Raw genomic sequence first — 24,296 nt, 5'->3', positions numbered from 1 at the left:
CATTTTCTGTACTTTACTTTTTTGTACTTTTTTTTTTATTTGCTGGTCTTCTTCGTCCTTTTCTTGACCTCTGATGTCTTTGAACTTCGTGGATCTTCATGGTATTATAAGTCCAAACAATTGTGATACAAATTATGTGATTAAGTCAATTGAAAATAGCTAAACTTTGCACAAGGACTATGAGCTTCAGTGTTATTTTTGTCCATTTTGTCGACCGATCATATTTGGCAGTGCATCTCACCAAGAGAATATGACACACCATATCCGAATCCGGCTATCGTATAAAAGGTCTGAACGAATTTCGTCCAAAAGGGCTGAAACGATAACACACGTTAGAGTTTGGTGTCATTTTATACCGCTCGAGAAGACAGTTGTGTAATGAACGAGAGACTACATATAAAGGAAAACGTTTGTGTGCCACTTAATGAAGGTCGTCATAAAGACCTAACTGAATTCAAAGCCACTTTATATCCTTTACAGACATAAAAAACGTTGCCTCACAGAAAAAGGATTTGCAGGTGTAAAGCTTTGACACAAATATTGCCTGTATATTAGAGCATGGCAAAGGTGGCATAGACGTCTTCTCAATTCGTATACAAGATCTCTGCCAACTTAGCCTGTAAACAGGCTCCCGATTGTGTTATAGAAGAAGGAAAAAAAACAGGCTGGCAGAGATAGCCGATAGTCTAGAGAGGGGAAAATTCCACCTCGCCTTATTTTATTTTTTTTCGCGCTCGTCGGGAGCTTGTTTACTTACAGACGGTGAAAACTCTCCCAGTTTGTCCAAGAGCCTCACGGATACAGACCGAATCTCCCGGTCTCCCGTTTTCATTTTTTGGGGAAAATTATTGGAATATCTGCCAATGCATTTTTGTGGTTGAATCGGCAGAGTTCTTCTTTTAACTTTAGGGTCGAGAAAGTAAAATTAGCGATGTACTTATTTCTCTATACGTGACGCGTGATTGGTGAAAAAATTCTCCGTAATGCGTGATTTAATAGAAAAATTTAACGTGTTGCGTGATTGGTACCCCCCCCCCCTCTCCCCCGCCACCTCCACCCCTTTGCACCCTCCTGTCTGAGTTTTCCCTTCTGTCATGGTATCGGAATTCTTGTATTCTGGGATTTATAGGCAGCGATGAGTGGTCTTTATTAAAAAAGCAGGGGCGGGCCCCTAGCCTTGCCGGAATACTCTAATGCTGCGTTACAGCCGTCCTCTCCGAAAGACAAACGAAAAAAAAATCTTTCGGGGAGGGCAGCTCTGACACTAGCTAGTATACTTTATGGATGTCCTCTAGCTAGGTTACTCGAGTCTGCATTACTTCACGTGTTCATGCTACTTCAGGTGTACAGCACTTGAGCGCAGGTGAGTGGGAAACATAAAAGCAGTTTGCCATCTTGTGCAATGAGACGTGATCGGTTAAGATTTATTAAATGAACTAATTAACATAAAAAGAAATTGCGAAACCTGAATTGCGTGGGAATATAAACAAAGTTGCTGCACTTACCTCGCCCGCGCTTCTCGCCAATTGGTTCTTTTTTGTTTTTGTTTTTTGTTTTTTGTTTTTTTGCTTCGCATTTGTGTATTCGCGTCGCACGCTAAAAAATGAAAGAGATTGTTCGCAGGCTACCAATATTTACCAATGCTTGAGTGTCATGTATTACCTGATGCACCATCAGGTAATTTGATGCACCATCAGTGTAATTTGTTATTTAAATGTTCAAAACGTTAAAGAAAAGAATTCTTTGTTTCACCTGCCAATTCTTAGCTCTCTGGTTGGCATATTAATGACATTAGGTGACGTCACTAATATCTTTCCTATAAGCGTTTACCAGAAAGGAGAACTATAATTCCTAAAAAGATGGCAAATTCGTTCAGTTACGACGCAGCACTAGGCTACGAACAGAGCTCTCCGTTCAAAAGGTGGAAGGCACAAAGTTCATTGAGACAGAAGTTTGTCCTCAAGCCGGGGACACCATCTTGGATTTACGCTGCGGTACTGGAGAGCTGTCTGCATATCTGACTGAGCTTGTAGGACCCGAGGGAAAAGTTGTAGCTGTTGATCCTAATAAGGAACAAATTCTACTAGCTGGCTCAGCAGTCTTATGGTGAAGTCAAGAATCTCTCATTTGTGGAAGGAAGCGCTTCAAACTTCCCAGGAATTGGGTCGAAGTCATACGACATAATTTTCAGTAATTATGTCATCCACTGGATCCCTGACAAACAGGAAGTCTTCAAGAATATGTTTAAAAGTCTAAAACGTGGAGGTAAAATAGCCATCCAGTACAATGATCATCTTTTTCCTTTTTTATCCAGCGCTTACAAGGAACTCAATCCCGAGAATGCTGAGGAAATTTATGAAATGCTTCATTGCGAAGAGAGGCCCAAGATTGAGCAATACTGTTCCTTAGCGGGGTTTCATATCATGGGGGGGTGGGGGGGGGGGGGGGACTATCACAAGTCGTTTTTGAAAGCATAGAGAGCCTTCTGAAAGTTCTTTGGTCTATAACACACGTTGTTTTTGATCCCAAGCTTGTAACCGAGGAGCGCTTGGAGAGATATTATCCGTACTCAAACCGAGATGGTAAACCTCCGTTTGTCTTCAGAGGAATCAAAGAAGAATCGGGTGTGTCGACTGGTAGCCGTTAAGCCACAATGAACAGTGCAGTGTAATTGTTGCATGTGCAGATAATGGGCCTTTTTTTTTTTTTTTTTTTACCGATGATCGCTTTTCCGATTTTTTCATTCGAACGAAAAATAAGCCTCACCGCTCCATTTACCAAAAATCCAGCCGTTAGCGTGATAAGAATTGGAAAATTTTAACTGTGAGCCGTAAAAAATGGATAGGGTCTAAAAGTACTTACGAGTGACCACGAGTGACCACGAATGAGCACGAGTGACCACGAATGAGCACGAGTGAGCACGAGTGAGCACGAGTGAGCACGAGTGACCACGGTGAAGATTAAGTCAAAAAATTATCATGACGTCATTAAGAAGTCATTGTGAGGTCATTTCATCAAATAATGACCTGACCAGTGACCAAACTTACGCTATTTAATAGTGTTGAGAGCACTGCCTGTGCGTTCACAATTCGATTTTTTTTCTTTCCAAATATTGGCTGCTGACCAGGGGCGGGGCAAAAGACTCCTGAAATTTTCGTATCGGCATCATCCAACAAAAAATGACGTCACATCCGGTTTAAACTGCGCTTCGCGGCTCGTTTTACAAAGCGAGAAAATGGCGTTTCGATTACTCACGATTTCCCTTTATTTGTAAACCATCAGTTTCGTTTCATTTTATATTGAGGATGGAAAGATCTTGCAGACACATTACTTCGACTTTTTAAACAAAAATTTCGGGAAAAGAGAAAAGTTTATTATTGTTTTGAAGCAAAATAACGGAGAGCCTTCCGTCATCGCCGGGCGAATTTTACACATTTGCAAAACTGGTGTTGTTCCGACTTTTGGTTCTTGTTGTTCGTGATTTAGTGATAACAATAAGTGCAATAACCTATAATGTAAACAACAACATGGATGAAGTATTGCTGGTCATAGTTTGCACTGTGTACTACGGGAACATAATTAACAGAAGCCGTTTAGCTCCGAAAGTCGCTGTCACCAGAGCTTTTGTTGCTCTTGACTCACGTGTATTGGTAGAAGAGACAAGCTGGATCGCATGCTGAAGGTCAGTATCCCACATTCCCACATCTCTCGTTGAAGATTGCTGTTTTCAGTAAGATACAGTACATATATATTGGTACTTTGGGGTCATCAGTCTCTTTCTCTTTGGTGAGTGCTTTTAAAACGCCCAGTAAAAACTTGATTCACGGCATGGAAGCTGGATCGAAATTCGAGCAAGATTTTTAAGTTCTATTCCTCTTTAAAAGTAATTAAATCAATTATTCAAATCCAAGCCATCAGGGGGAATCTGCCATTGAAGCTGCCCTAAGTTAAGGTCCTGTTTAAGGACCTTCCCCTTTGAAAATCGTGGGGGTTTTCTTTGAGGCAACACAGGTCCCATTTATATGGTCTCGGGTACCCGAGATAACCCTCCCCCTGAGGCAACTTTATCAAGTGTTTGTAGGTGAAAATGTAGCCCCTGTAGGCCGAGTAAAAGTTGACCCTGCATGATTATTCGTCACTCTCATTAAATAATCAAATGTGCAACTATCCCTCTTTGTTTAAGTTTCCCTCAGTCATTTGATCACAGTGGTTTTTGCTGAGTTAATTTTCTCTTCTTTGATACAAATTGCTGCTTTAAATCTTAAATCTAGGCATTACGTGACACTCGCCATACTGAGAGTTGTTCCAGTTAGGCGAGCCAAAGTGTTTACGTATACTCAAAGAAAAGTTGTTGGTTACTTTACCTGCCAAGGCAAGTCAACTTGCTCACCTGAATTGTCTCGCCCCCAAGTCTGGTTCGTGATCCTCGTGTAAACAGTTGGTTGAATTTTGCAAAGAAATAAGTGAAAAGTTAGCTCCGCCAGGGTAACTTGGGGAAAGGGTTGTCTCTGGCACACAAGAGCCATTCTATTTTATTTCCAATTTCCGTCTTCCTCTTCCAACTGATTATGCGAAATGTACTGTCCAAAATCTTTATGGGTATTGGTGTTTGAGAGTGTCATCTTCATCACTACTGTGGAATGTACCTCACCTTACAGCCACCCCCATTAACACAGCCACCTCGTTATTATGGCCACTCTATTCTGGCTCAAACAAAAGCCCAGTCGGTCATTTTCTTATTTATTAATTATACAGTCAGATTTTTGTGGCCTGTTGGTGACCAGATTAACAGAGTTCTGGCACATTGTAGGAGTAATTTATGCAATGTGTAGTTCCAGAAAATATCCATACCTCCCCCACGGAAGGGAATTTTTCTGAGTCACCCTCCCCCCCCCCCCCCCACACCCCTCTGGAAATTCCGATTGAGCTTCATACATTTCTTTAAATTTTTTGGTCTTATAGAACCCCCCACCCCCCAGAAAATTCCAATCCCTTCTGTGGGGGGAGTATGGATATTTTCTGGAACTGAACAATTTACATGTACAGTAAGCAACAGGCATCATTTTGATAGTGAAGTCCCATGCATACATGTAACTCTTGATTATTTTGAGATTTTATCTTTATTATGTCAACAAGGCAATAATATTTTGATTCCTGCTCCAGCGGGAGGGGGGAGGGAACTCTCCTCTATGTGCTATATATAGCTATGTGCAGCCCCAAAGGGTATGGTTATTCAGCCGTTTTGGTCATAAATACTCTAGGGTAAGGCTTTTGCCCTCTAGTCTTTAATTTGGTATGTTTTTTAGAATAAGCTACCTCAATTTTCATCATTATTGATAAGACCGTCAACAAAAGTCCTTCAAAACTTATGTTTAGGGCAACTGTAGCAGTCGCAACTGTCATAAATGGGGTAGGGAAAATCGCAGATTATGGTCATAAATAGGTTAAGGGTTTAACTTTTGTGAAGAGGGCGGCACTGACCCCCACCCAATTTTTCTGGGATGTACCAAACACATTTTCTTAGCAGTTACTACAGTCTTGCTTTATTAAATCAAAATAGTACTTGCTGCCAGGTACTTTATAAAAGTATAACCCCTCCAGAAGCCTTCACAAAGTACATGTAATGTCAGGTGCTAACAATAGCTTTTTTTTGCAGCTGATTAAAATTTAATATTAAATTGTACTGAACTGGTGCAGATTTAATATACATTATATTTTATCACACTTAGTTCACACTTATTTTAAGACTATTCAGCAGCAACTAGTACCTCTTGTATGACCATGCAGTAACAGTATATTCCAAAAAAAAAAATATGTGTATATGTATTACTATCCTGCCTGGAAGAGTGTGTAGAGAGAGCACACAGTGCAGTGCCCTACTGTATGTCTTTTGTTGGGTATAATAATCTTGAATTTAGAAGACTTGTATTGATCTTTTAGAATTCACAAAAAGAGTTGATATCTTGACAACTCTCCTATGGCTGTGTCACTTCAGAATAAATTAGCAGTTTGGTATGTTGTAGCATAGAACTTTAATTAAGTTATCGCACCAGTATCACAGAGGTCATGGGTTGGAATCCAGTTCACACTTTTTTTTTTCAGGCTATAATTTCACCTTTGCTTAAGTTGTGTATAGTTGCAATGATCAATCATGTCTTTATAAGTTAATCAATGTATATATGTCACACTGACTTATACTTTAACATTTTATCTTAAAGTTTCTTTCTTTCTTTTATTGTGTGGTTCTAGAAAATGTCCATACCCACCCCAAGGAGATTATTGGAAATTCCAAGGATGGGGAGGGTCTCAAAAGCCAAACTTTTTAAAGAAAAGTATTAATCAAAATTGGAATTTCCATAGGGATGGGATGGGGAGATCTCTGTTTAATAAATACGTAAATATGTACAGACCCATTATCTGATGTGAAGACTGTGCAACATATCCTGGCCAATGAGTTGCCAAGGTGTAGCATCCTTGTTATCAATTTCAAGTACCAAATTAAAGAAGATCAGCATGTTAGATGGGAGAGGGGAATTTTTCAAAATATCATAAACTAAAAAAATATAAATTTTTTCCAAACTCAATCATGTTAGTAGTGTTAGTGTCTATTTATTTATTTATTTATTTATTAATAAATACCTGTAAAGGGATAGTCATACATTCTTGCAAATATTCTGGGAGTCTCCCACAGACCATTTATATCATCCAGTCCCCTAGGAAAGTTATGAAATTTATTGTCCAAGTAAGCTACTGAACCATGGGCTCCAGTGGGGACAGTGCTATTACGATGCAATTTGCAGATGTGCTACATAATATGAGCTTAACAGTTTTGTTACCATGGCAACAGACTGCATTTCAGACCTTCCCTGATATTCTAGGCTTTTCTGGCCACCTTTGGAGTTCCATTTTGATATTTGCCAATGGTGCTTCATCTGCATGATCCAGCAAGCCTATTAAATAGTAAGGTCGAAGTCATGGCCTTGATTAATGTTTTTCAAGCTGAAAATCAGTGCATTATTGAAATTGGGTTAGAGGGGACTGGAAAAGATTGAGTTGCCAATTGGGAACATATTTTTTATAGCCATATTAGTGTGTTGCCTGTAGAACTATAAGGCTACCAAGTTTCAATGATCTCTGCTGTATATATGGTCTGCACTTGATGTAACATTGGGAAATCATCAGTCCTCTCATTTGCATATATTTTACACATTTTAAACTTAAATATCTCCAGAACTAATGCAGATATTTGCAAAGGTAAACAGTGCTTTTTGTAATCTATAGTGGAATTCTATTTGATACTCCTAAAAATTCTGAATCAAGGGGTAAAAATTTGATGATAGTAGCATGCTAAGTCATTGAGTTGAATTTATGCTGCTGACATTTACATGTACTGTAAGGTGTTGAAGAGAATTTTGGAGGGGAATTTGGTGTGTTTATTGAATTGCCAGAGGTTGGTTGGTTGGTTTTGTTATTGCTTTGTCATCATCTTCCATGTATTTTATTTTAAAGCAGAGTGGTTGGTAGCAAAAGCAAAACTGGCAATATTCTCACTTACCTGTGTTTCTAAAGTCATGTTTTTAGGTTTTCGTGGTCAATCTATTAGCAGCTGCACTGTCTTAAATTACAATAGGAAAGGTGTGATATTAATTATGTAAGTTATACTTTGGTATCGTTCATACCAAAATTATAGTAATTTTCTGGTTCAATGTTTGCCTCTGCATTAATTTGATTAAACTACTGTAGTTTATTTTTTAATCGAATTTAATTCTGTCAAAAGGGAGGTGGAAATCTAAGAGCAATAGTAAACTAGACCAATAAATATACAGAGATCTGCCACCGTTGCTTTCGTGGCTGGGTGGAGATGAATCTAAGTCAGACCAAAATTAGAAAAAAAATTACTGATATAATGTGATTATGGAAATGTTGGAGGGTTGAAATGGGACCCTGGCTATGGGAGGGTAGGAATCGGGACTGAGGGGGTGGGTGGTGTGCTTGTGAATGTAAGAACCTCTCTGAAAGTGAAAACAAACTGTAGGTTTGAAAAGTTCAAAGCGGAAGTAAAAATTATACTTTAATATATCGTGTTTATTAAGGTGGTAAATGAGCAAATACCCACTTACGGTGAGTCATTGAAACAATGACATAATTTATGTTTGTCTTTTCTTAGGTGGTTACTTCCTGGCATATACACCCCTGAGTGACACAGGCATACAATGCTATGATTTAGATGATGCAACCTGCTTTCCCATGTTTAACATACACATAAGAGTATCAGTGGACTAGTGTACAAGTGTGATTTCTCTACTGATAATGAGAATTATAATAAAGATACAAAGCCACTCTGGTGTGATTTATTTAATATTATTCCTTAACAGTAAAGTGAACCAATTAAACCAAAGGTTGCACTCTGTAAGATCAGGTGTCCAAATATTAAATAGAAAATTTCACTACATCAATTTTATCAATTAAGTAAACTTCTCTGCAAAATATATTTGGTATGTTGTTGTATTGGTAAGAATATATTTTGGAATTTTTTTATGGGAAATGTTTCCATTTAAAAATGTAGCTCAGATGCCACAACTATAATTCTCCTTTCTGTGGTGTTTTCTTTTGTGGTAAATTGTGAAAGCAAATTATGTTGACCTACATGTAAGTAAAAAAATATACAAGTAGTAGCTCTTCTGAAAAAAAAAAATAGTTAATTTGTTGTTGTTTCTTCCTCTTCATTTTTTCCTTGAACATTTTTATTTTCCTAATAAGTAGTTTAGCTAGCCATAAAAATGTTTTGTCGTCTCTGAGACCATTTTCAAGATAAAAAAGTGATTTGTATATAAAATTTGAATTTTTTTTTAGGGGGGGTGGGGGGGTGGGACCTTTTCAGAATTTTCCTACAAAGATCAGAAGGTACAAGGGAAGGGGCAAAAATAGAATTTTAAGTGTTAAAACATATGTTTTCATTATCAGTTTGGGCCTCTCTGTGAAGCTGCAAAGTATACTTGAGGATAATGTTATACCCATTTTAATTCAAAATACAAGTGGAAACTTGCATTGACAATCACTTAATCTCTTGGCACTGTTTTGTTTTTTAATAGTTGCCTTTTTTCACAAAACAATAATTTGAACATCCTTGTTACACAAGCTGGGGGGGGGGGGGGTATTCTGCAAAGTTTTAAATGGAAAGGCCTTATCTCAAGGTCCATTACCCCTTACCCTTTTGTATACATTTGTACCATTTTGATAGAAATGGCACCTCTTTTGTCAACCTTACATTGCAAAAGGGTAAATGTATCCCTTTAACAAACCTATTTAAGAATCCTTCATCCCTTTTCTATTCCCTTGGAAAGAGGTTAATAAGCAATATTATAGAATCTCTTCATTCTGGCTGAGGAGAGTAAATGAGAGCTTTTCAACAACATTTTAGAACCAGAAGAATGGAATCCCTAAAAAACAGATTTTCCTACCCTTTCATACACCTCAACTTGTGAAATCCCTGTCATTTTATACCTGAAGCCTGAAAAAGGTACTCATCTTGAGCTGAGCCTCCCCATATAGGTCATTACAGAGAGCCTTCCCACATACACATGTCAGGAACTCTTGACAAGTACTGGCTTCAAGACTGGTCTGAGCCAGCTTCTTCAGTTATTTAGCACAAACTTGTTGCTCTCTGTCAATTTCTAGTACGAAACCTTTTCTTTGCTGATCTGGTCCAAGTTCACAGACACTAGCATCACTCTCACGACACTGACTCTATCACTGTCACTCAGTTTGATTCTTCAGTTTCACTGCACCATGCTTCATCATCACTCATCATTGTTAGACATGAGTTCATTAGCTTGTAAAATTCACCAGCCTGGCAGTGTCACTGTTGCTATTGCCTGTTCCCAGACTTCCTTTTATGGCTAGATGTAGGGGCATGAAATTTCTCTACTGTTTACGAACAATTTGTTTAGATGGCATATTGAAAGAGTGATGAATTACTGAAAATTGCCAGTATTGCTAGTGTTCTCTCATTCCCTTAGGGATTGAAATATCCTGATGTAAGATTACATAGGGAAAGCACACTGAAATATAATGCACAATTTTTAGTAACCTTTCAAAATGGGTGGCCAATATGACAGGGATTAATAGATAAGGAACTTGGTCTGCAAACAGGGCAAATGAGAGGGTTTGAAGAACTTAAAGGTGCATGCTTGACCTCAGTGGGGGGGGGGGGGGGGTATTGGAACTTAGCGTTGCTGACGTTTAACACTGTTGAAACGGAAAAATAAATTTGATTAGAAATGAGAAAAAACCACGATATGTCCAAATTACTCAATCGCCGTCAAAACTAATCCTCTTGCTTTTTTTAAGGGGTTCACGGCCTGCCTGTAACGAAGCGTTTATCAATTAAGGGATTGCTTAGAGAAAACATATCTTGTTTAAGGTTCTTAACCAATCGTAACATATTTTATGGCATCAGTTTGAGTCATGAGCAAACACATGAGTTTGTGTTAGTGTCGATAGGCAAGAAAGTTCTGCAAAGCGCGTTATGTGTGTGGGTCTATTCTTGCAGTGATACGATTAACAGCACTCAAATACTCCCGAGTGTTTGGCAACAGTAAATCTTAAAAAATGTGCTTCTGTTAATAAGGTTCCCCCATGTCTAGAAACCTGTCATTGTGCATTTTTCTTAGTGTGATGCCTACCTAAGAGAATAGGATATTTGAATTGAGTAAAACTTACCTAGAATTCATTATTTCCACACAAACAATGACTCCTGTGGAATTCAGCGAGGAAGAAATGGTGACATTTCGTAAAAAACACGCCTTCAAAACAGCGTGTTTTTGAATAAATTATTACCCTGTCCTTCAAACAAACTGATATGACGAGGAAGAAGACAAAATTTTGTTTACCGTGGCCAAATAAAACGTTAAAAATGTCCGGCCGATTGCAAAATATTGCCATTTTACTCACTGAGAGAACGATTATGCCATATTCAAATTTGATTTTGCCGCTCAGCGCTCTTTTTTACCGGATGTGACGTCATTTTTTGTTGGATGATTCAGATACACAAAAAGTGCCAGGCGTCGCAGAGTGTTCTCCCCCGCCCCTGGCTGCTGACCTTCTGTTCTTTCATGCTTCATTTGTGATCTTTTTTCAGTTGTGAAAGGTAAGAAAATCCGAGCGATCGGATGTTACTAAAACCAGTAGCGGGGAACGGGGAACCGGGAACCGGGAACCGGGAACCTGGAACGGGAGTCTGGGAACGAGTGTACAGCGGTAACCCGCCAAAGAATTCAACATGGCGGACAAAGGAAAAGAAAAGGGAACAGAAATGTGAGGAAGTGTTAAGGTTGTAAACGTGGGTTTCTACCGGCTGTGCCCCAGAGTGCAATATGGTACTGGGTTAAACAAAGCATAAAATAGCGCCTGGGCAGAAAATCGAATTGGTATTATCACATGCTTTCCCAATAGTTCAGTACAAAATGCAGACTGCAAGACTACAGACCGGGTACAAAATGCAGACTAGGTAGAAAATGAAGACTGCAGACTGGGCACAAAACGCAGACAGAGAATAAAGATTGTTTTTCGTCTGATACGTGACAACATGTCATCTGAAAACATACCGAGTGTCACGCAGTCGCTTTTCCGCGGTCATCTTTCACCAACATTAGCACTATTGTGGAATATTCCTTGCTTGTTTCTTCACATATTTTGTCTTTGACAAAGCGGCCAGGCCACAGGTTATTTATTTACTGCTCACCTGATTTGCCAGCTGACTTGCCGATCTCCGAATGGCCGCCACGCTGCCGAATGCGAAGACAGCGGACGACCCGAGTTCAAAGACAGTCATGTGTTATGTCACTTGTCCTCGAAATCGTATTGATATGACAGCTCCCGCATAAACTGAGAAGATATGAGTAGACTATGAAGGCTTGAAATTCTATTTAAGAATGACTGTGGCCTGACCGATTGGGGACGTAGCTCGTGATAATACCGATTCGATTTTTCCCCCAGGCCCCATTTCATACCTTGTTTATCACAGTGCCAATCGGACTCTGCTAGAACAAGAACGTCCTGGGCACATGATCAGGGGGCACAGCCGGTAGAAACTCACGTTCACAACTGTAGCACTTCCTCACATTTGCCCAAATTGTTCCCTTTTCTTTTCCTTTGTCTGCCATGTTGAATTCTCAGGTGGATTACCGCTGTACACTCGTTCCCAGACTCCCGTTCCCGGTTCTCCATTCCCCGTTACTAGTTTTAGTAACATCCGTTGTTGCTCGAATGTTCAGCGGAAACCATTTTAACAAATAAAGAATTGGTGAGCAGAGTCACGTTTATTTAATACACGTGACTTGAAACATCAAATCACAAATGAAATGCGACATCCTGAAATGACAATAACAATGTTGAAAGACTGTTCAACGCGATAGATATCTCGAGCTCATAATCTAATTGTTTAATAGCCTTGAATAATTGAACTATTAAGAGAGATTCTGCTCAAAGTTCGAGCAATTATTGCAAAAAATATTTACCAAAAATCCACTGAGTATCACGGTAGCATTTCGAATACTATTTGAAACATCTCACTTAAATGTTTCTCTGTGTGACCCCGCGGTTAAATTAATTCTCAAGCATTCTCGAGAAAGGTAATGCCAAACTCCCTAAAGATGCTTAAAGCGTGTGTTGTTTTGTTTTGAACTAACGTGAAACGTCTGTTGTAGTTGAGATATGGATAACTTTAAATTCAATTTTCTCTCGCGGGGTGAGCTTGAGAGCTAAGTCTCGACAAGTTCATCTCAACCGTATTCAAAATATTATCATGCTATGAGGTATTTTTTAGTAACTTTATTTTTCCCATTATTTCTCGAATGTTCAGCGGAAACCATCTTAACAAATAAAGAATTGGTAAGCAGAGAAGCATGTTTATTTAATACACGTGAGTTGAAATATCAAATCACAAATGAAATGCGACATCCTGAAATAACAATGTTGTCAGGTCATGATGTGCACCTTTAATTAGGGCCGGCGAAAGGTAAGTGCAAGACTTTGCAAGAAGGCGAGACTAGCGTTTTTCTTTGCAAGAACAAGACGTTTTGACTTCTTGAATTGGGAGACCGAGACTTCAGTGTTTTAAATGCGAGTTCGAGACGTTCAGTGTCAAGACGTTCAGATGCTACAAAAAAAACAAAAACAAAAACAAAAAGCAAATCGGCACTTCCGGACTTTCTTAACCTTAGCAGAAGCTCGAGACTGCGAGACACATAAAACCGCTAAAAAACGAGACTGCGAGATCCGTGAAATTCGACAAAAATTCTGCGAGACTGCCATGGTTTTAAAGGACCATTCGCCACCCCTTTAATACTTTCCGGCTTTCGTGGTTAAATTATTTTACGGCGGGTTAACATTTTTTACGGCTAACAGTTAAAATTTTCCAATTTTTATCACGACTAACGGCTGGACTTTTAAAAAATTGAGCGGTGAGGCTTATTTTTCGTTCGAATGAAAAAATCGGAAAGCGATCATCGGTAAAAAAAAAAGGCCCATTATCTTTACATGCAACAGTTACGCTACACTGTTCATTGTGGCTTTACGGCTATCAATCGAGAGACACCGGATTCTTCTTTGATTCCTCTGAAGTCAAACGGAGGTTTACCATCTCGGTTTGAGTACGGATAATATCTCTCCAAACGCTCCTCGGTTACAAGCTTGGGATCAAAAACACCGTGTGTTATAGACCAAAGAACTTTCAGAAGGCTCTCTATGCTTTCAAAAACGACTTGTGTGCTTAGCGTGTCGTAACTCTCAATGATATGAAACCCCGCTAAGGAACAGTATTGCTCAATCTTGGGCCTCTCTTCGCAATGAAGCATTTCATAAATTTCCTCAGCATTCTCGGGATTGAGTTCCTTGTAAGCGCTGGATAAAAAAGGAAAAAGATAACCATTGTACTGGATGGCTATTTTGCCTCCACGTTTTAGACTTTTAAACATATTCTTGAAGACTTCCTGTTTGTCTGGGATCCAGTGGATGACATAATTGCTGAATATAATGTCGTATGACTCCGATCCAATCTGTGGGAAGTTTGAAGCGCTTCCTTCCACAAATGAGAGATTCTTAACTTCACCGTAAGACTCCTGAGCCAGTAGAATTCGTTCCTTGTCAGGATCAACACCTACAACCTTTCCCTCGGGTCCTACAAGCTCAGCCAGATATGCAGACAGCTCTCCAGTACCGCAACCTAAATCCAAGATGGCGTCTCCAGCTTGAGGACAAACGTCAGATTCAATAAACATCTTACCGTCCACCTTTTGAATGGAAAAAGAACTCTGTTTGTACCCGAGAGCTGCGTTGTAGCTGAACGAATTTGCCATCTTTTTTCCTCCCTGCCAGACACGTGTAGTTTACTTGAGATCAAGAGTCCTTGCGCAATTTAATCCTGACCCTACACAATGGGCACCACAAATAAAAAAACAGTTCATGCATGAAATCATAAGAAAGTAGAAAAATATCTGAATTGCAAATTTTGTGTCTCATATACCTTTATTTAATGACTCTTTGAATGTAGATTACATCGACTCCAAAATAGCAGTTTTATTCACATGGAAACAGTTACGTAATTCTATGTGTATATGGGTTATATATTTTTCTACAATGAACTTTTAATACCACATTTTTGAGCTTTTATCTTTTATTTATTCTAGCTAGTTAACCGTGAAACAGATAATGAATGACACAAACATAACATTAGTTAGGGGGCTGTAGTATTTAAAATACAGCTTTGCTCTTCTACACGATAACTAAGGTTTTGGTGCTGAATATGTAGTTAACATTTCGAGTTTTAGCATACCATTCTAGCTTTAATTCATGGCCATGTAATGGTTCGTGCTGAGGCAGGTTCCGCCCTGGTGTAACGTATGCGTGAACGTTCATACCTATGTAGTGAAAGCGAACGAAACACGAAATTAAAATGAAGCTTTGATGAATGGATATCAATATCACCCTTTATTATATGGCTGTGTCTTACAAAGACTGGGAACTACCGAATTCAGTTTGATTTGGCTGAAATTCATATTGCAAGCTAGACCGGTAATGTTTTGCGGTGAAAAAGATGCAAACTAAAACACAAAAATATTGGCTATTTTCTTCTAAAAATATAAATATTTATTTATTTACGGAAGTGCCAAAAAGCCTGATGAGAAAAAAAAAGTAAAGGGGCTAGGACGAGCAAACTTTCGCAGAATTAATTTTAGCTCTTCGCCATTCACGAGCAAAATGTAACTAGTACAACCCAGTTACAGACCCTATTTTTTAGCGGACCTTCCCGAAAATCATCACGAGGTGATTGGAGGCCTTCTAATAAAATATTCTTCTCTTGTTAGTAGTATTTAACATCTGACGTCTTTCTGTCATGCCAAACGGACCTCTCGTGCAGTCAGTGGCAATCATCAGTAAACAAGTCCTTTTAGTTTTATTCAGCATTGGTTCAATCCATAGCGTCTTAAGTTTGCTTCTATCGCTGGTCGTGTTCCGCTTCGTTTCCTACATTCCAAAGCCATAAAAGTTCAAGCACAAATTTCGCTACACGAAAACAGATATGATGAAATAAATGATTAACGGCCATGAAGAATTAAAAGCTATAATAAAACGTACGTTTCAAGCCTAATAGAATCTTCAGATTTTAGATTTTGAACTGTAAACTGGACTAATAAATATGAAATATTAAATAGCGAACTTTAATATTCGTTTAGAAAAGCAAAGCCATATGCTAATTTATGAATGTTTACGATTGTTGATTATGTTGAGTCCACGCATGGATCAATAGCTGGCAGACAGTGACAAAAGGCGGGTAAAGATCGATATAGCTTCATATCACTTCAATTTCAAGGCAAAAAGCTAAGATCTTGCTATTTGGAACGACAGATGTCAAATTCGCCCAGCAGTAACGCAGCAGAGGGATACAAACAAACCTCGCTTTCCGTGCAAAAAGTGGTCGGTGAAAAGTTCATTCAAACGGATGTTTGTCCTCAAGCTGGAGACGCCATCTTGGATTTAGGTTGCGGTACAGGAGAGCTGTCTGCATATCTGGCTGAACTTGTAGGACCCGAGGGAAAGGTTGTAGGTGTTGATCCTGACAAGGAACGAATTCTACTGGCTCAGCAGTCCTATGTTGAGGTAAAAAACCTCTCATTTGTGGAAGGAAACGCTTCAAACTTCCCAGGGATTGGGTCGCAGTCGTACGACATTGTTTTCAGTAATCAAGTCATCCACTGGATCCCTGACAAAGAAGAAGTCTTCAAGAACATGTTTGAAAGTGTTAAAAGTGGAGGAAAAATAGCCGCTCGCTACATAGAGCATCTACCTTCTTTTGTTGTAAGTGCTTACAAGGAGCTCAATCCCGAGAACACAGAGCGACTTTGCGAGATGTTTGAAGGCGAAGAAAGGGCTACGATAGAGCAATATTGTTCGTCAGCGGGATTCCGCATTACTAAAAGCTATGACTTGCTAAGCACGCAACTTGTTTTCCAAAACATCTACAGCCTTCTGAAATGGATTTGGACGCTTACACACGGTGTTTTTGATCCTAAGCTGGCTACCGAAGAACGTTTGCAGAGATATTATCCGTACGCCAGCCGGAATGGTAAACCACCATTTGACTTCAGGGGAATCAAAGAGGAATCGGCTGCTTGTCACTTGATAGCGGTAAAGCAAGCAGGAGATAGCTATAAACATTGCATTTGAACCATTGTAAATAAAGCTAGAATTGTGAGCCATGTCGAAATATTACGTTGTTCATCAATTTAGTTTGCCGAAGAGAACAGGCGGTAAGAGTACAGAGCGCTGTGCGTGATAAACGAGCGTGAAGCGGGATAGCAAGGCGAGGAGTGGAATACACGAAGGTGGAGCGGAACATATAGGCGTGATGTGGGATACAGAAGTATGAAGCGGGATACACGAACGTGGAGTGGGATACGCGGGCGCGGAGCGGTATGCACGAGCGTGGCGTGAGATACACAGGCGTGGAGTGGGATACACGGTCTTGGAGCGAGATACACAGGGGTGGAGTACTTGAGATCATTTGTGAAGTTCCAAGTAGCAAAACGAATGTCTGCGTACGCACAGGTCCATCTCTATTCACGTAGCTCTATAGCTTGTTGCCGATTAGGTATATTTAAGTCGACGGTTTTAAAATGTCCACATACTCGTTCAAATGAAAGGCCACCAGTCGGCCGGTCAAGGGGGAGGAAGATTGCGTGACGAGCCCAAAGAGCGTCTGCTTCAGAAGCAAAAGTCAGAAATCCGGCTGTGTTTGCAGGCTATAAATTCTATAAACAAGGCCTTCTCGATCTTAACAGACTGTGCTCTATTTGTGAATCTAATGAAATTGAAGATGAATCTGACTCGGCTTTCTTACGTATTGCATTAAATACTATATTCTTAGAATTTTATAGAAAGATAGAGAATATCTCAGTTTCCGTCTTTTAAACAACTATCTTTTACAATCCATTGACGAACTTACGACTTCTACATTCATTTTATCTTGTGATAAGTGAATAAAGATGGTAAATTTTAAGCTCGGTAATGGAATGTGAAAAGTGAACTGATCAACATGACATGAGCGTGGGAAAAAGAAAAATTCAGGCTGAGTCCATGAGTTCTTGTAGCCCAGTGGATAGAGCGCCCGCCCTGTGTTCTGGAGGTCATGGGTTCTATCCCTGTCAGGGACTCAGAATTTCTCTTTGTCCCACGCTCGTGTCAAGTTGATCAGTTCACTTTTCATTTTATCTTGCTTCGATCTACGCAATACTGTTCTATTAAATCAAACCGATGCACCGTGATTGCTATTTCATAACCTTCTTATATGTTCACGATAACCATTATTGTTTGAATTTTAGTTTACCAAAACTTTTGCAACACTGTATGTATCATGCAAATAAAGCAAATTGTTTTCAAAGTCAAAGGTGTTCTTGAAGCCTCAGGTTAGAGGCATGCAAAAAACTCCAGATTCCCTCGTTTTATTCTCGTGTTTCTTGTTACATTGTAGTCAATTCTGATCATTCGGGGTAAACATTAGGATATAGCATTAAGCCTGAGAATGTTTATGGACTGATTCTATCTCTCTCTTACTTGACAGCTATCAGTCGACAAACACCTGACCCCCCCCCCCCTCCCCACCTCTTTGCTTCCTCTGAAGTCAAACGGAGGTTTACCATCTCGGTTTGAGTACGGATAATATCTCTGCAAACGCTCTTCGGTTACAAGCTTAGGGTCAAAAGCGCCGTGTGTTGACGACCAAAGCCAGTTTAGAAGGCTCTCAATGGTTTGAAAACCTGCTGTGTGCTATGCGTGTCGTAACTCCTAGTGATGCGAAATCCAGCGAAGGAACTTATTGCTCAATCTTGGGCCTCTCTTCGTAATGATACATCTCATAAATTCCCTCAACGTTCTCGGGATTAAGTTCCTTGAAAGCGCTGGATACACAAGGAAAAATATGATCCCCGTACTGAATGCATATCTTACCATCATGTTTAGAGTTCATTTTGTCAGGAGGGTCGTACACGGAGGTCTATGGCACGGTTCACGAACGGAAAAAAATTGTGGATAACGGATCACAGACATAAATATTTCGTTTTCCCGAATCACGAAAATAAGCAAGTAACATACTCTGTTTGTAACCTGTTCTTACACTAGAAAGAGTGTTCGAAGAAAGAAAAATCGTGAAAGGCTAAGTCAAGGCTCCATATTGCAAATCGCATGTATAAGTCACGCTCGATAGACAACTCTAACCATTCGGTGGACTCGCGTCTCAAAATTACGTAGAATTGAGTGGTGAAATCACGAATATCGGTGAATATTTCTAGTTCTTCACTGGTCACGCAAAATTTTCAGTTCACGGATCACGAAGAGTAATTTCCTAAATTCACGTTTCACGGAAATTAAAACCAGGTAATCACTCATCACGAGAATACCCCTGTACGACCCTCTGTCAGGAATCCAGTGGATGACATAATTGCTGAAAATAATATCGTGTGATTCTGATCCAATCCCTGGGAAGTTTGAAGCGCTTCCTTCCACAAATCAAATGAGAGAAACGTAAACCGGTATTTTTAATTTATTAGTCACCGGGTGACGGCGGCTGATCAAACGATCGTGAGATTGAGGGCAGAGGTTTCCACTCGTCTCTAGAGGATATCGTGTTGATGAGGCTAATGCATCAAATACCCCAAAAACCCGGGGGGGAGGGGGTTACTCTGAGAACAATTTGGTGGGGGTGTGCGGTCCGCTTCCCAAAACCCTGACCCTATTTATGACCTGACCCTCAATCAAGACCCTGTTTCAGAACTGCCTTATACTTAGTTCCCTAGTTGAGACCGATGTTAAAGATATCGTGAAGGGCTTTTGTTGATTAATCTTATCGACAATAATGAAAAAGTGGCTTCTTCTAAGAAACATGCCCAATTCAAGACTACAGTGCAAAACCAGACCCTATTGATGATCAAAATGGCTAAAATCGATTCCCTATTTATGACCCAAGTGGCTAAAAAACCATACCTTTTGGGGCCCCACATACCTATATAGCCGATATAAGGAGTACTGGCCGGGCAAAAAAATCAATTTCCTAATTAAACTGTCAAGTCATGTGCAACAGGAAACTGCGTTAATACAAACAACAAAGGGGTCGGTAAGTTGGTTCTATATGCATTGCTTAAGAGTGAGCAATGCTTAAGAGTGAGTTACAGCGAAAACAAATGAAGCGTACCCAGAAGTTATTTTAATTTCTATTAAATGGTCACGAAAAATCACAAAATTAAAATTTCGTGTAGTATTAAAATCTTGCTTGGACTTGATTGAATCCAAGCTGCCTTGATGAGAAAAAGATTATCCATTCTTGGATGATGTGAATGAACTTAAACCTAATACATGAGGCCCAGACCCCGTGAGGCCTTGACCTCGAAACGACCTGTTCAGCACTGTACGTTTACATGCTATGCCGCCATTTTCTTCTAAAAAGAAATTTCTCTACTTTTCCAAAGTAAAAAGTTATTCTTTCTTCGCACATGGCACAAGTCGTGAAGGAGGCGTCCGTAATCTAATCGACCAGCTAGGTAAGGGCGTCCTAGCATGCTTAGCAACCGTAACCGGCTATTGATGCATGCATGGAATCAAGAGAGTTTGCATATGGCGTCGCTATTCCTCTTAAGGGGCTATGTTACCCTAAAATATGGCGATGTTCATGAAAAATTCAATTTCTTGGAAATACAAGACTTAAGACCCTTGAGGGCTTGTCAAAAACATTTTGAAACGATCCTGCCGAATTTCCTTCCAGATGAGTGTGAAATTTAAGGAAAGTACACAGGGGTATAAGTTTTTTCACGCAGCAACGGCCATAGCAACGACTGTTTACTATAAGAACGTGACCAAAATTATAGATTATTTTTAACTTAAATGAACGAAACTATTTAGAAAAAAACTTTTAAGACATGCACAACTCGATTGGTATAATTATTTGTGAAAAGCTTTGCCTCAAATTGCCATCACAGGCTCATTCATTTCTCTTATGAAAAGGAATATTTTCCACAACTGCGGTAACTTTTTATAAAATAGAACAACCATTGCACCCCTCCCCCGAGATCCAATCTGCACCCCCCTTCCCCGCTATTTGTGGTTCTTTAAATACTTAATACTTCGTGGAAGAAACTTAAAGGGCATTTTTCTCAAAAGTTTACTTTTGTACCGACTGACTTCGCGCCAACATTTCTACTTCGCAAGGTTTTTAAGTAGAATTCCCGAAACTTGGGCTGATCAAAGACCAATAATGTCGCAATGATATAAACCCAAAAAATTGTAACATTTTAAGATCTGTCACATGACATGAGATGATTTGTCCACTGGGTGTGGTAAAAAATAAGGTTATTTCCAAATAAAGCTGTAAAAAGCACTGAAAATAAGAGTTAACTGTCAAAACTTAGGTTCATTGCACAGAACAAAACAGAAACTTACATGATATGCTTATTTGACAGTCAATTTTTGCAGGAAGCAGGAAGTGTTGGCGTCAATACTATAAAACACTACTTCAAAAGGCTGTGGCTGGTTTCCATAGCAACCATTTTGAGTAAAACTCTAGAAATTTAATTTCTCTTCTTGAGTACAATAGCACACAATTGATCTTTCTTCACCATATTTAAACAAACTTTTTGGTCCATATTGAGGGTACCATACCACCTTAATTAATATTTACAGACTGTTGTGGTCAAATTTGTTCAAAATTTTAAGTGTTCAACAAAGCTACACTCCACTCTGACGGTTTGTCTCTTATGGTTTGTCTCCTGCAGTTGCTTGCTTTACTGCTATCAGTCGAGACATACCCGATTCCTCTTTGATTCCTCTGAAGTCAAAAGGTGGTTCACCATCTCGGCTCAAGCACTGATAATACCTCTGCAAACGCTCTTCGGTTACCAGTTTAAGATCAAAGACACCGTGTACGGTCGACCATAACCAATTGAGAAGGCTTTCGATGCTTTTGAAAACCAACTGTGTACAACACGTGTCGTAACTCTTAATGATATGAAATCCTGCGGTGGAGCAGTATTCCTCTATCTTGGCCCTTTCTTTAATTCGTAGTGACACATATTAAAAATACGCTCTGCGTTCTCAGGATTGAGAATCTTGTAAGCGCTTATTTCAAACGAATAAAGATGATCCCCGTACTGAATGGCTATTTTCCCTCCACTTTTAAGACTTCCAAACATATTCTTGAAGACTTCACGTTTGTCTGGAATCCAGTGGATGACATGATTACTGAAAATAATGTCATATGATTCCCATCCAATCCCTGGGAAGTTTGAAGCGCTTCCTTCCACAAATGAGAGATTCTTGACTTCACCGTAACACTGTTTAGCTAGTAGAAGCCGTTCCTTGTCAGGATCAACACCTACAACCTTTCCCTGTGGTCCTACAAGCTCAGCCAGATATGCAGACAGCTCTCCAGTACCGCAACCTAAATCCAAGATGGCGTCTCCAGCTTGAGGACAAACGTCAGATTCAATAAACATCTTACCGTCAACCTTTTGTATGGAAACGGAACTCTGTCTGTAGCCGAGTGCTGCGTTGTAGCTGAACGAATTTGCCATCTTTTGAACAATTTATAGCTGAAGAATCTCTGTTTTCCTCCCTGCCAGACACGTGTAGTTTACTTGAGGTCAAGAGTCCTTGCGCAATTTAAGCCTGACCCTACACAATGGGCACCACAAATAAAAGAACAGTCCATGTATGAAATCATAAGAAAGTAGAAAAATATCTGAATTGCAAATTTTGTGTCTCATATACCTTTATTTAATGACTCTTTAAATGTAGATTACATTGACTCCAAAATAGCAGTTAAATTCACATGGAAACAGTTACATAATTCTGTGTGTATATGGGTTATATATTTTTCTACAATGAACTTTTAATACCACATTTCTGAGCTTGTATCTTTTATTTATTCTAGCTAGTTAACCGTGAAACAGATAATGAATGACACAAACATAACATTAGTTAGGGGGCTGTAGTATTTAAAATACAGCTTTGCTCTTCTACACAATAACTAAGGTTTTGGTGTTGAATATTGTAGTTAACATTTCGAGTACTAACATTCCATTCTCAGCTACCTTTAATTCATGGCCATGTAATGGTTCGTGCTGAGGCAGGTTCCGTCCTGGTGTAACGTATGCGTGAACATTCATACCTATGTAGTGAAAGCGAGCGAAACACGAAATTGAAATGAAGCTTTGATGAATGGATATCAATATCACCCTTTATTATATGGCTGTGTCTTACAAAGACTGGGAACTACCGAATTCATTTTGATTTGGCTGAAATTCATATTGTAAGCGGTCTAGATTTTCCAATCTAGACCGGCATCTAGACCGGTAATGTTTTGCGGTGAAAAAGTTGCAAACTAAAACACAAAAATATTGGCTATTTTCTTCTAAAAATATAAATATTTATTTATTTACGGAAGTGCCAAAAAGCCTGATGAGAAAAAAAGTAAAGAGGCTAGGACGAGCAAACGTTCGCAGAATTAATTTTAGTTCGTCGCCATTCACAAGCAAAATGTCAACTAGTATAACCCAGTTACAGACCCTATTTTTTAGCGGACCTTCCCGAAAATCATCACGAGGTGATTGGAGGCCTTCTAATAAAATATTCTTCTCTAGTAGTATTTATTATCTGACGTCTTTCTGTCATGCCAAACGGACCTCTCGTGCAGTCAGTGGCAATCATCAGTAAACAAGTCCTTTTAGTTTTATTCACCATCGGTTCAATACATAGCGTCTTCAGTTTGCTTCTATCGCTGGTCGTGTTCCGCTTCGTTCTCTACACTCCAAAGCTATAAAAGTTCAAGCACAAATATCGCTACACGAAAACAGATATGATGAAATAAGTGATTAACGGCCATGAAGAATTAAAAGCTATAATAAAACGTACGTTTCAAGCCTAATAGAATCTTCAGATTTTAGATTTTGAACTGTAAACTGGACTAATAAATATGAAATATTAAATAGCGAACTTTAATATTCATTTAGAAAAGCAAAGCCATATGCTAATTTATGAATGTTTACAATTGTTGATTATGTTGAGTCCACGCATGGATCAATAGCTGGCAGACAGTGACAAAAGGCGGATAAAGATCGGTATAGCTTCAAATCAGTTCAATTTCAAGGCAAAAAGCTAAGATCTTGCTATTTGGAACGACGGATGTCAAATTCGTCCAGCAGTAACGCAGCCGAGGGATACAAACAAACCTCGCTTTCGGTGCAAAAAGTGGCCGGTGAAAAGTTCTTTCAAACAGATGTTTGTCCACAAGCTGGAGACGCCGTCTTAGATTTAGGTTGTGGTACAGGAGAGCTGTCTGCATATCTGGCTGAACTTGTAGGACCCGAGGGAAAGGTTGTAGGTGTTGATCCTGACAAGGAACGAATTCGACTGGCTCAGCAGTCCTATGTTGAGGTCAAAAATCTCTATTTCGTGGAAGGAAGCGCTTTAAAATGCTAATATGTTAACTTCTAATTGTTAATTATATTGATCAGCATCATGAATCAATGGCTGTTTCGTGGTTAGCTAAATAAATATATATAGAGGGCCGTTATCGGATCTATGACTTTGTCCAATCTAATAAGTAGACATTTTTTATTTCAACGAACACAACAGATCGTTTTCAATATAAGAAAATTATAGAGATTGTGTCTGCGACAGTTGAGCAGAGGAGAAAGTGACCAGGAAATTGTTTCATAGAAGTTGAGTGATTTCCATTCAGTCAAACGAATGAC

General features: G+C 39.3%; 2 protein-coding genes and 3 pseudogenes across 3 annotated transcripts in view; 2 read left to right on the top strand and 3 right to left on the bottom strand.

The window, feature by feature from the left end:
- Positions 1-12,747, bottom strand: part of LOC145498415 (uncharacterized) — a 229,661-nt pseudogene extending 216,914 nt beyond the window's left edge. The window contains exon 1 of the transcript XR_014050856.1: positions 12,724-12,747. The product of XR_014050856.1 is annotated as an uncharacterized LOC145498415 (transcript). The remainder of the gene's footprint in view (positions 1-12,723) is intronic.
- LOC145497337 (uncharacterized) lies at positions 1,860-2,647 on the top strand (annotated as a pseudogene).
- Positions 12,748-13,411: 664 nt separating the features above from the next.
- On the bottom strand, positions 13,412-14,999 carry LOC145498398 (demethylmenaquinone methyltransferase-like). Its single transcript, XM_081478327.1, has 2 exons — positions 14,834-14,999; positions 13,412-14,428 (listed from the first exon to the last, which is right to left on the bottom strand). The coding sequence occupies exon 2, from the start codon at positions 14,355-14,357 to the stop codon at positions 13,563-13,565; it is 795 nt and encodes a 264-aa protein (XP_081334453.1). The 5' UTR covers positions 14,358-14,428; positions 14,834-14,999; the 3' UTR covers positions 13,412-13,562.
- A 784-nt stretch (positions 15,000-15,783) lies between these two features.
- LOC145497501 (uncharacterized) lies at positions 15,784-18,143 on the top strand. Its single transcript, XM_081477310.1, has one exon. It carries the CDS (start codon positions 15,907-15,909, stop codon positions 16,723-16,725), a length of 819 nt encoding a protein of 272 aa, XP_081333436.1. The 5' UTR covers positions 15,784-15,906; the 3' UTR covers positions 16,726-18,143.
- A 2,884-nt stretch (positions 18,144-21,027) lies between these two features.
- Positions 21,028-22,218, bottom strand: LOC145498159 (uncharacterized; annotated as a pseudogene).
- Between the last annotated feature and the right edge of the window lie 2,078 nt (positions 22,219-24,296).

The sequence above is a fragment of the Orbicella franksi genome, chromosome 9, assembly GCF_964199315.1.
Source record: "Orbicella franksi chromosome 9, jaOrbFran1.1, whole genome shotgun sequence".
Classification (NCBI taxonomy): Eukaryota; Metazoa; Cnidaria; class Anthozoa; order Scleractinia; family Merulinidae; genus Orbicella; species Orbicella franksi.
This window is presented reverse-complemented; position numbering and strand designations above follow the sequence as displayed.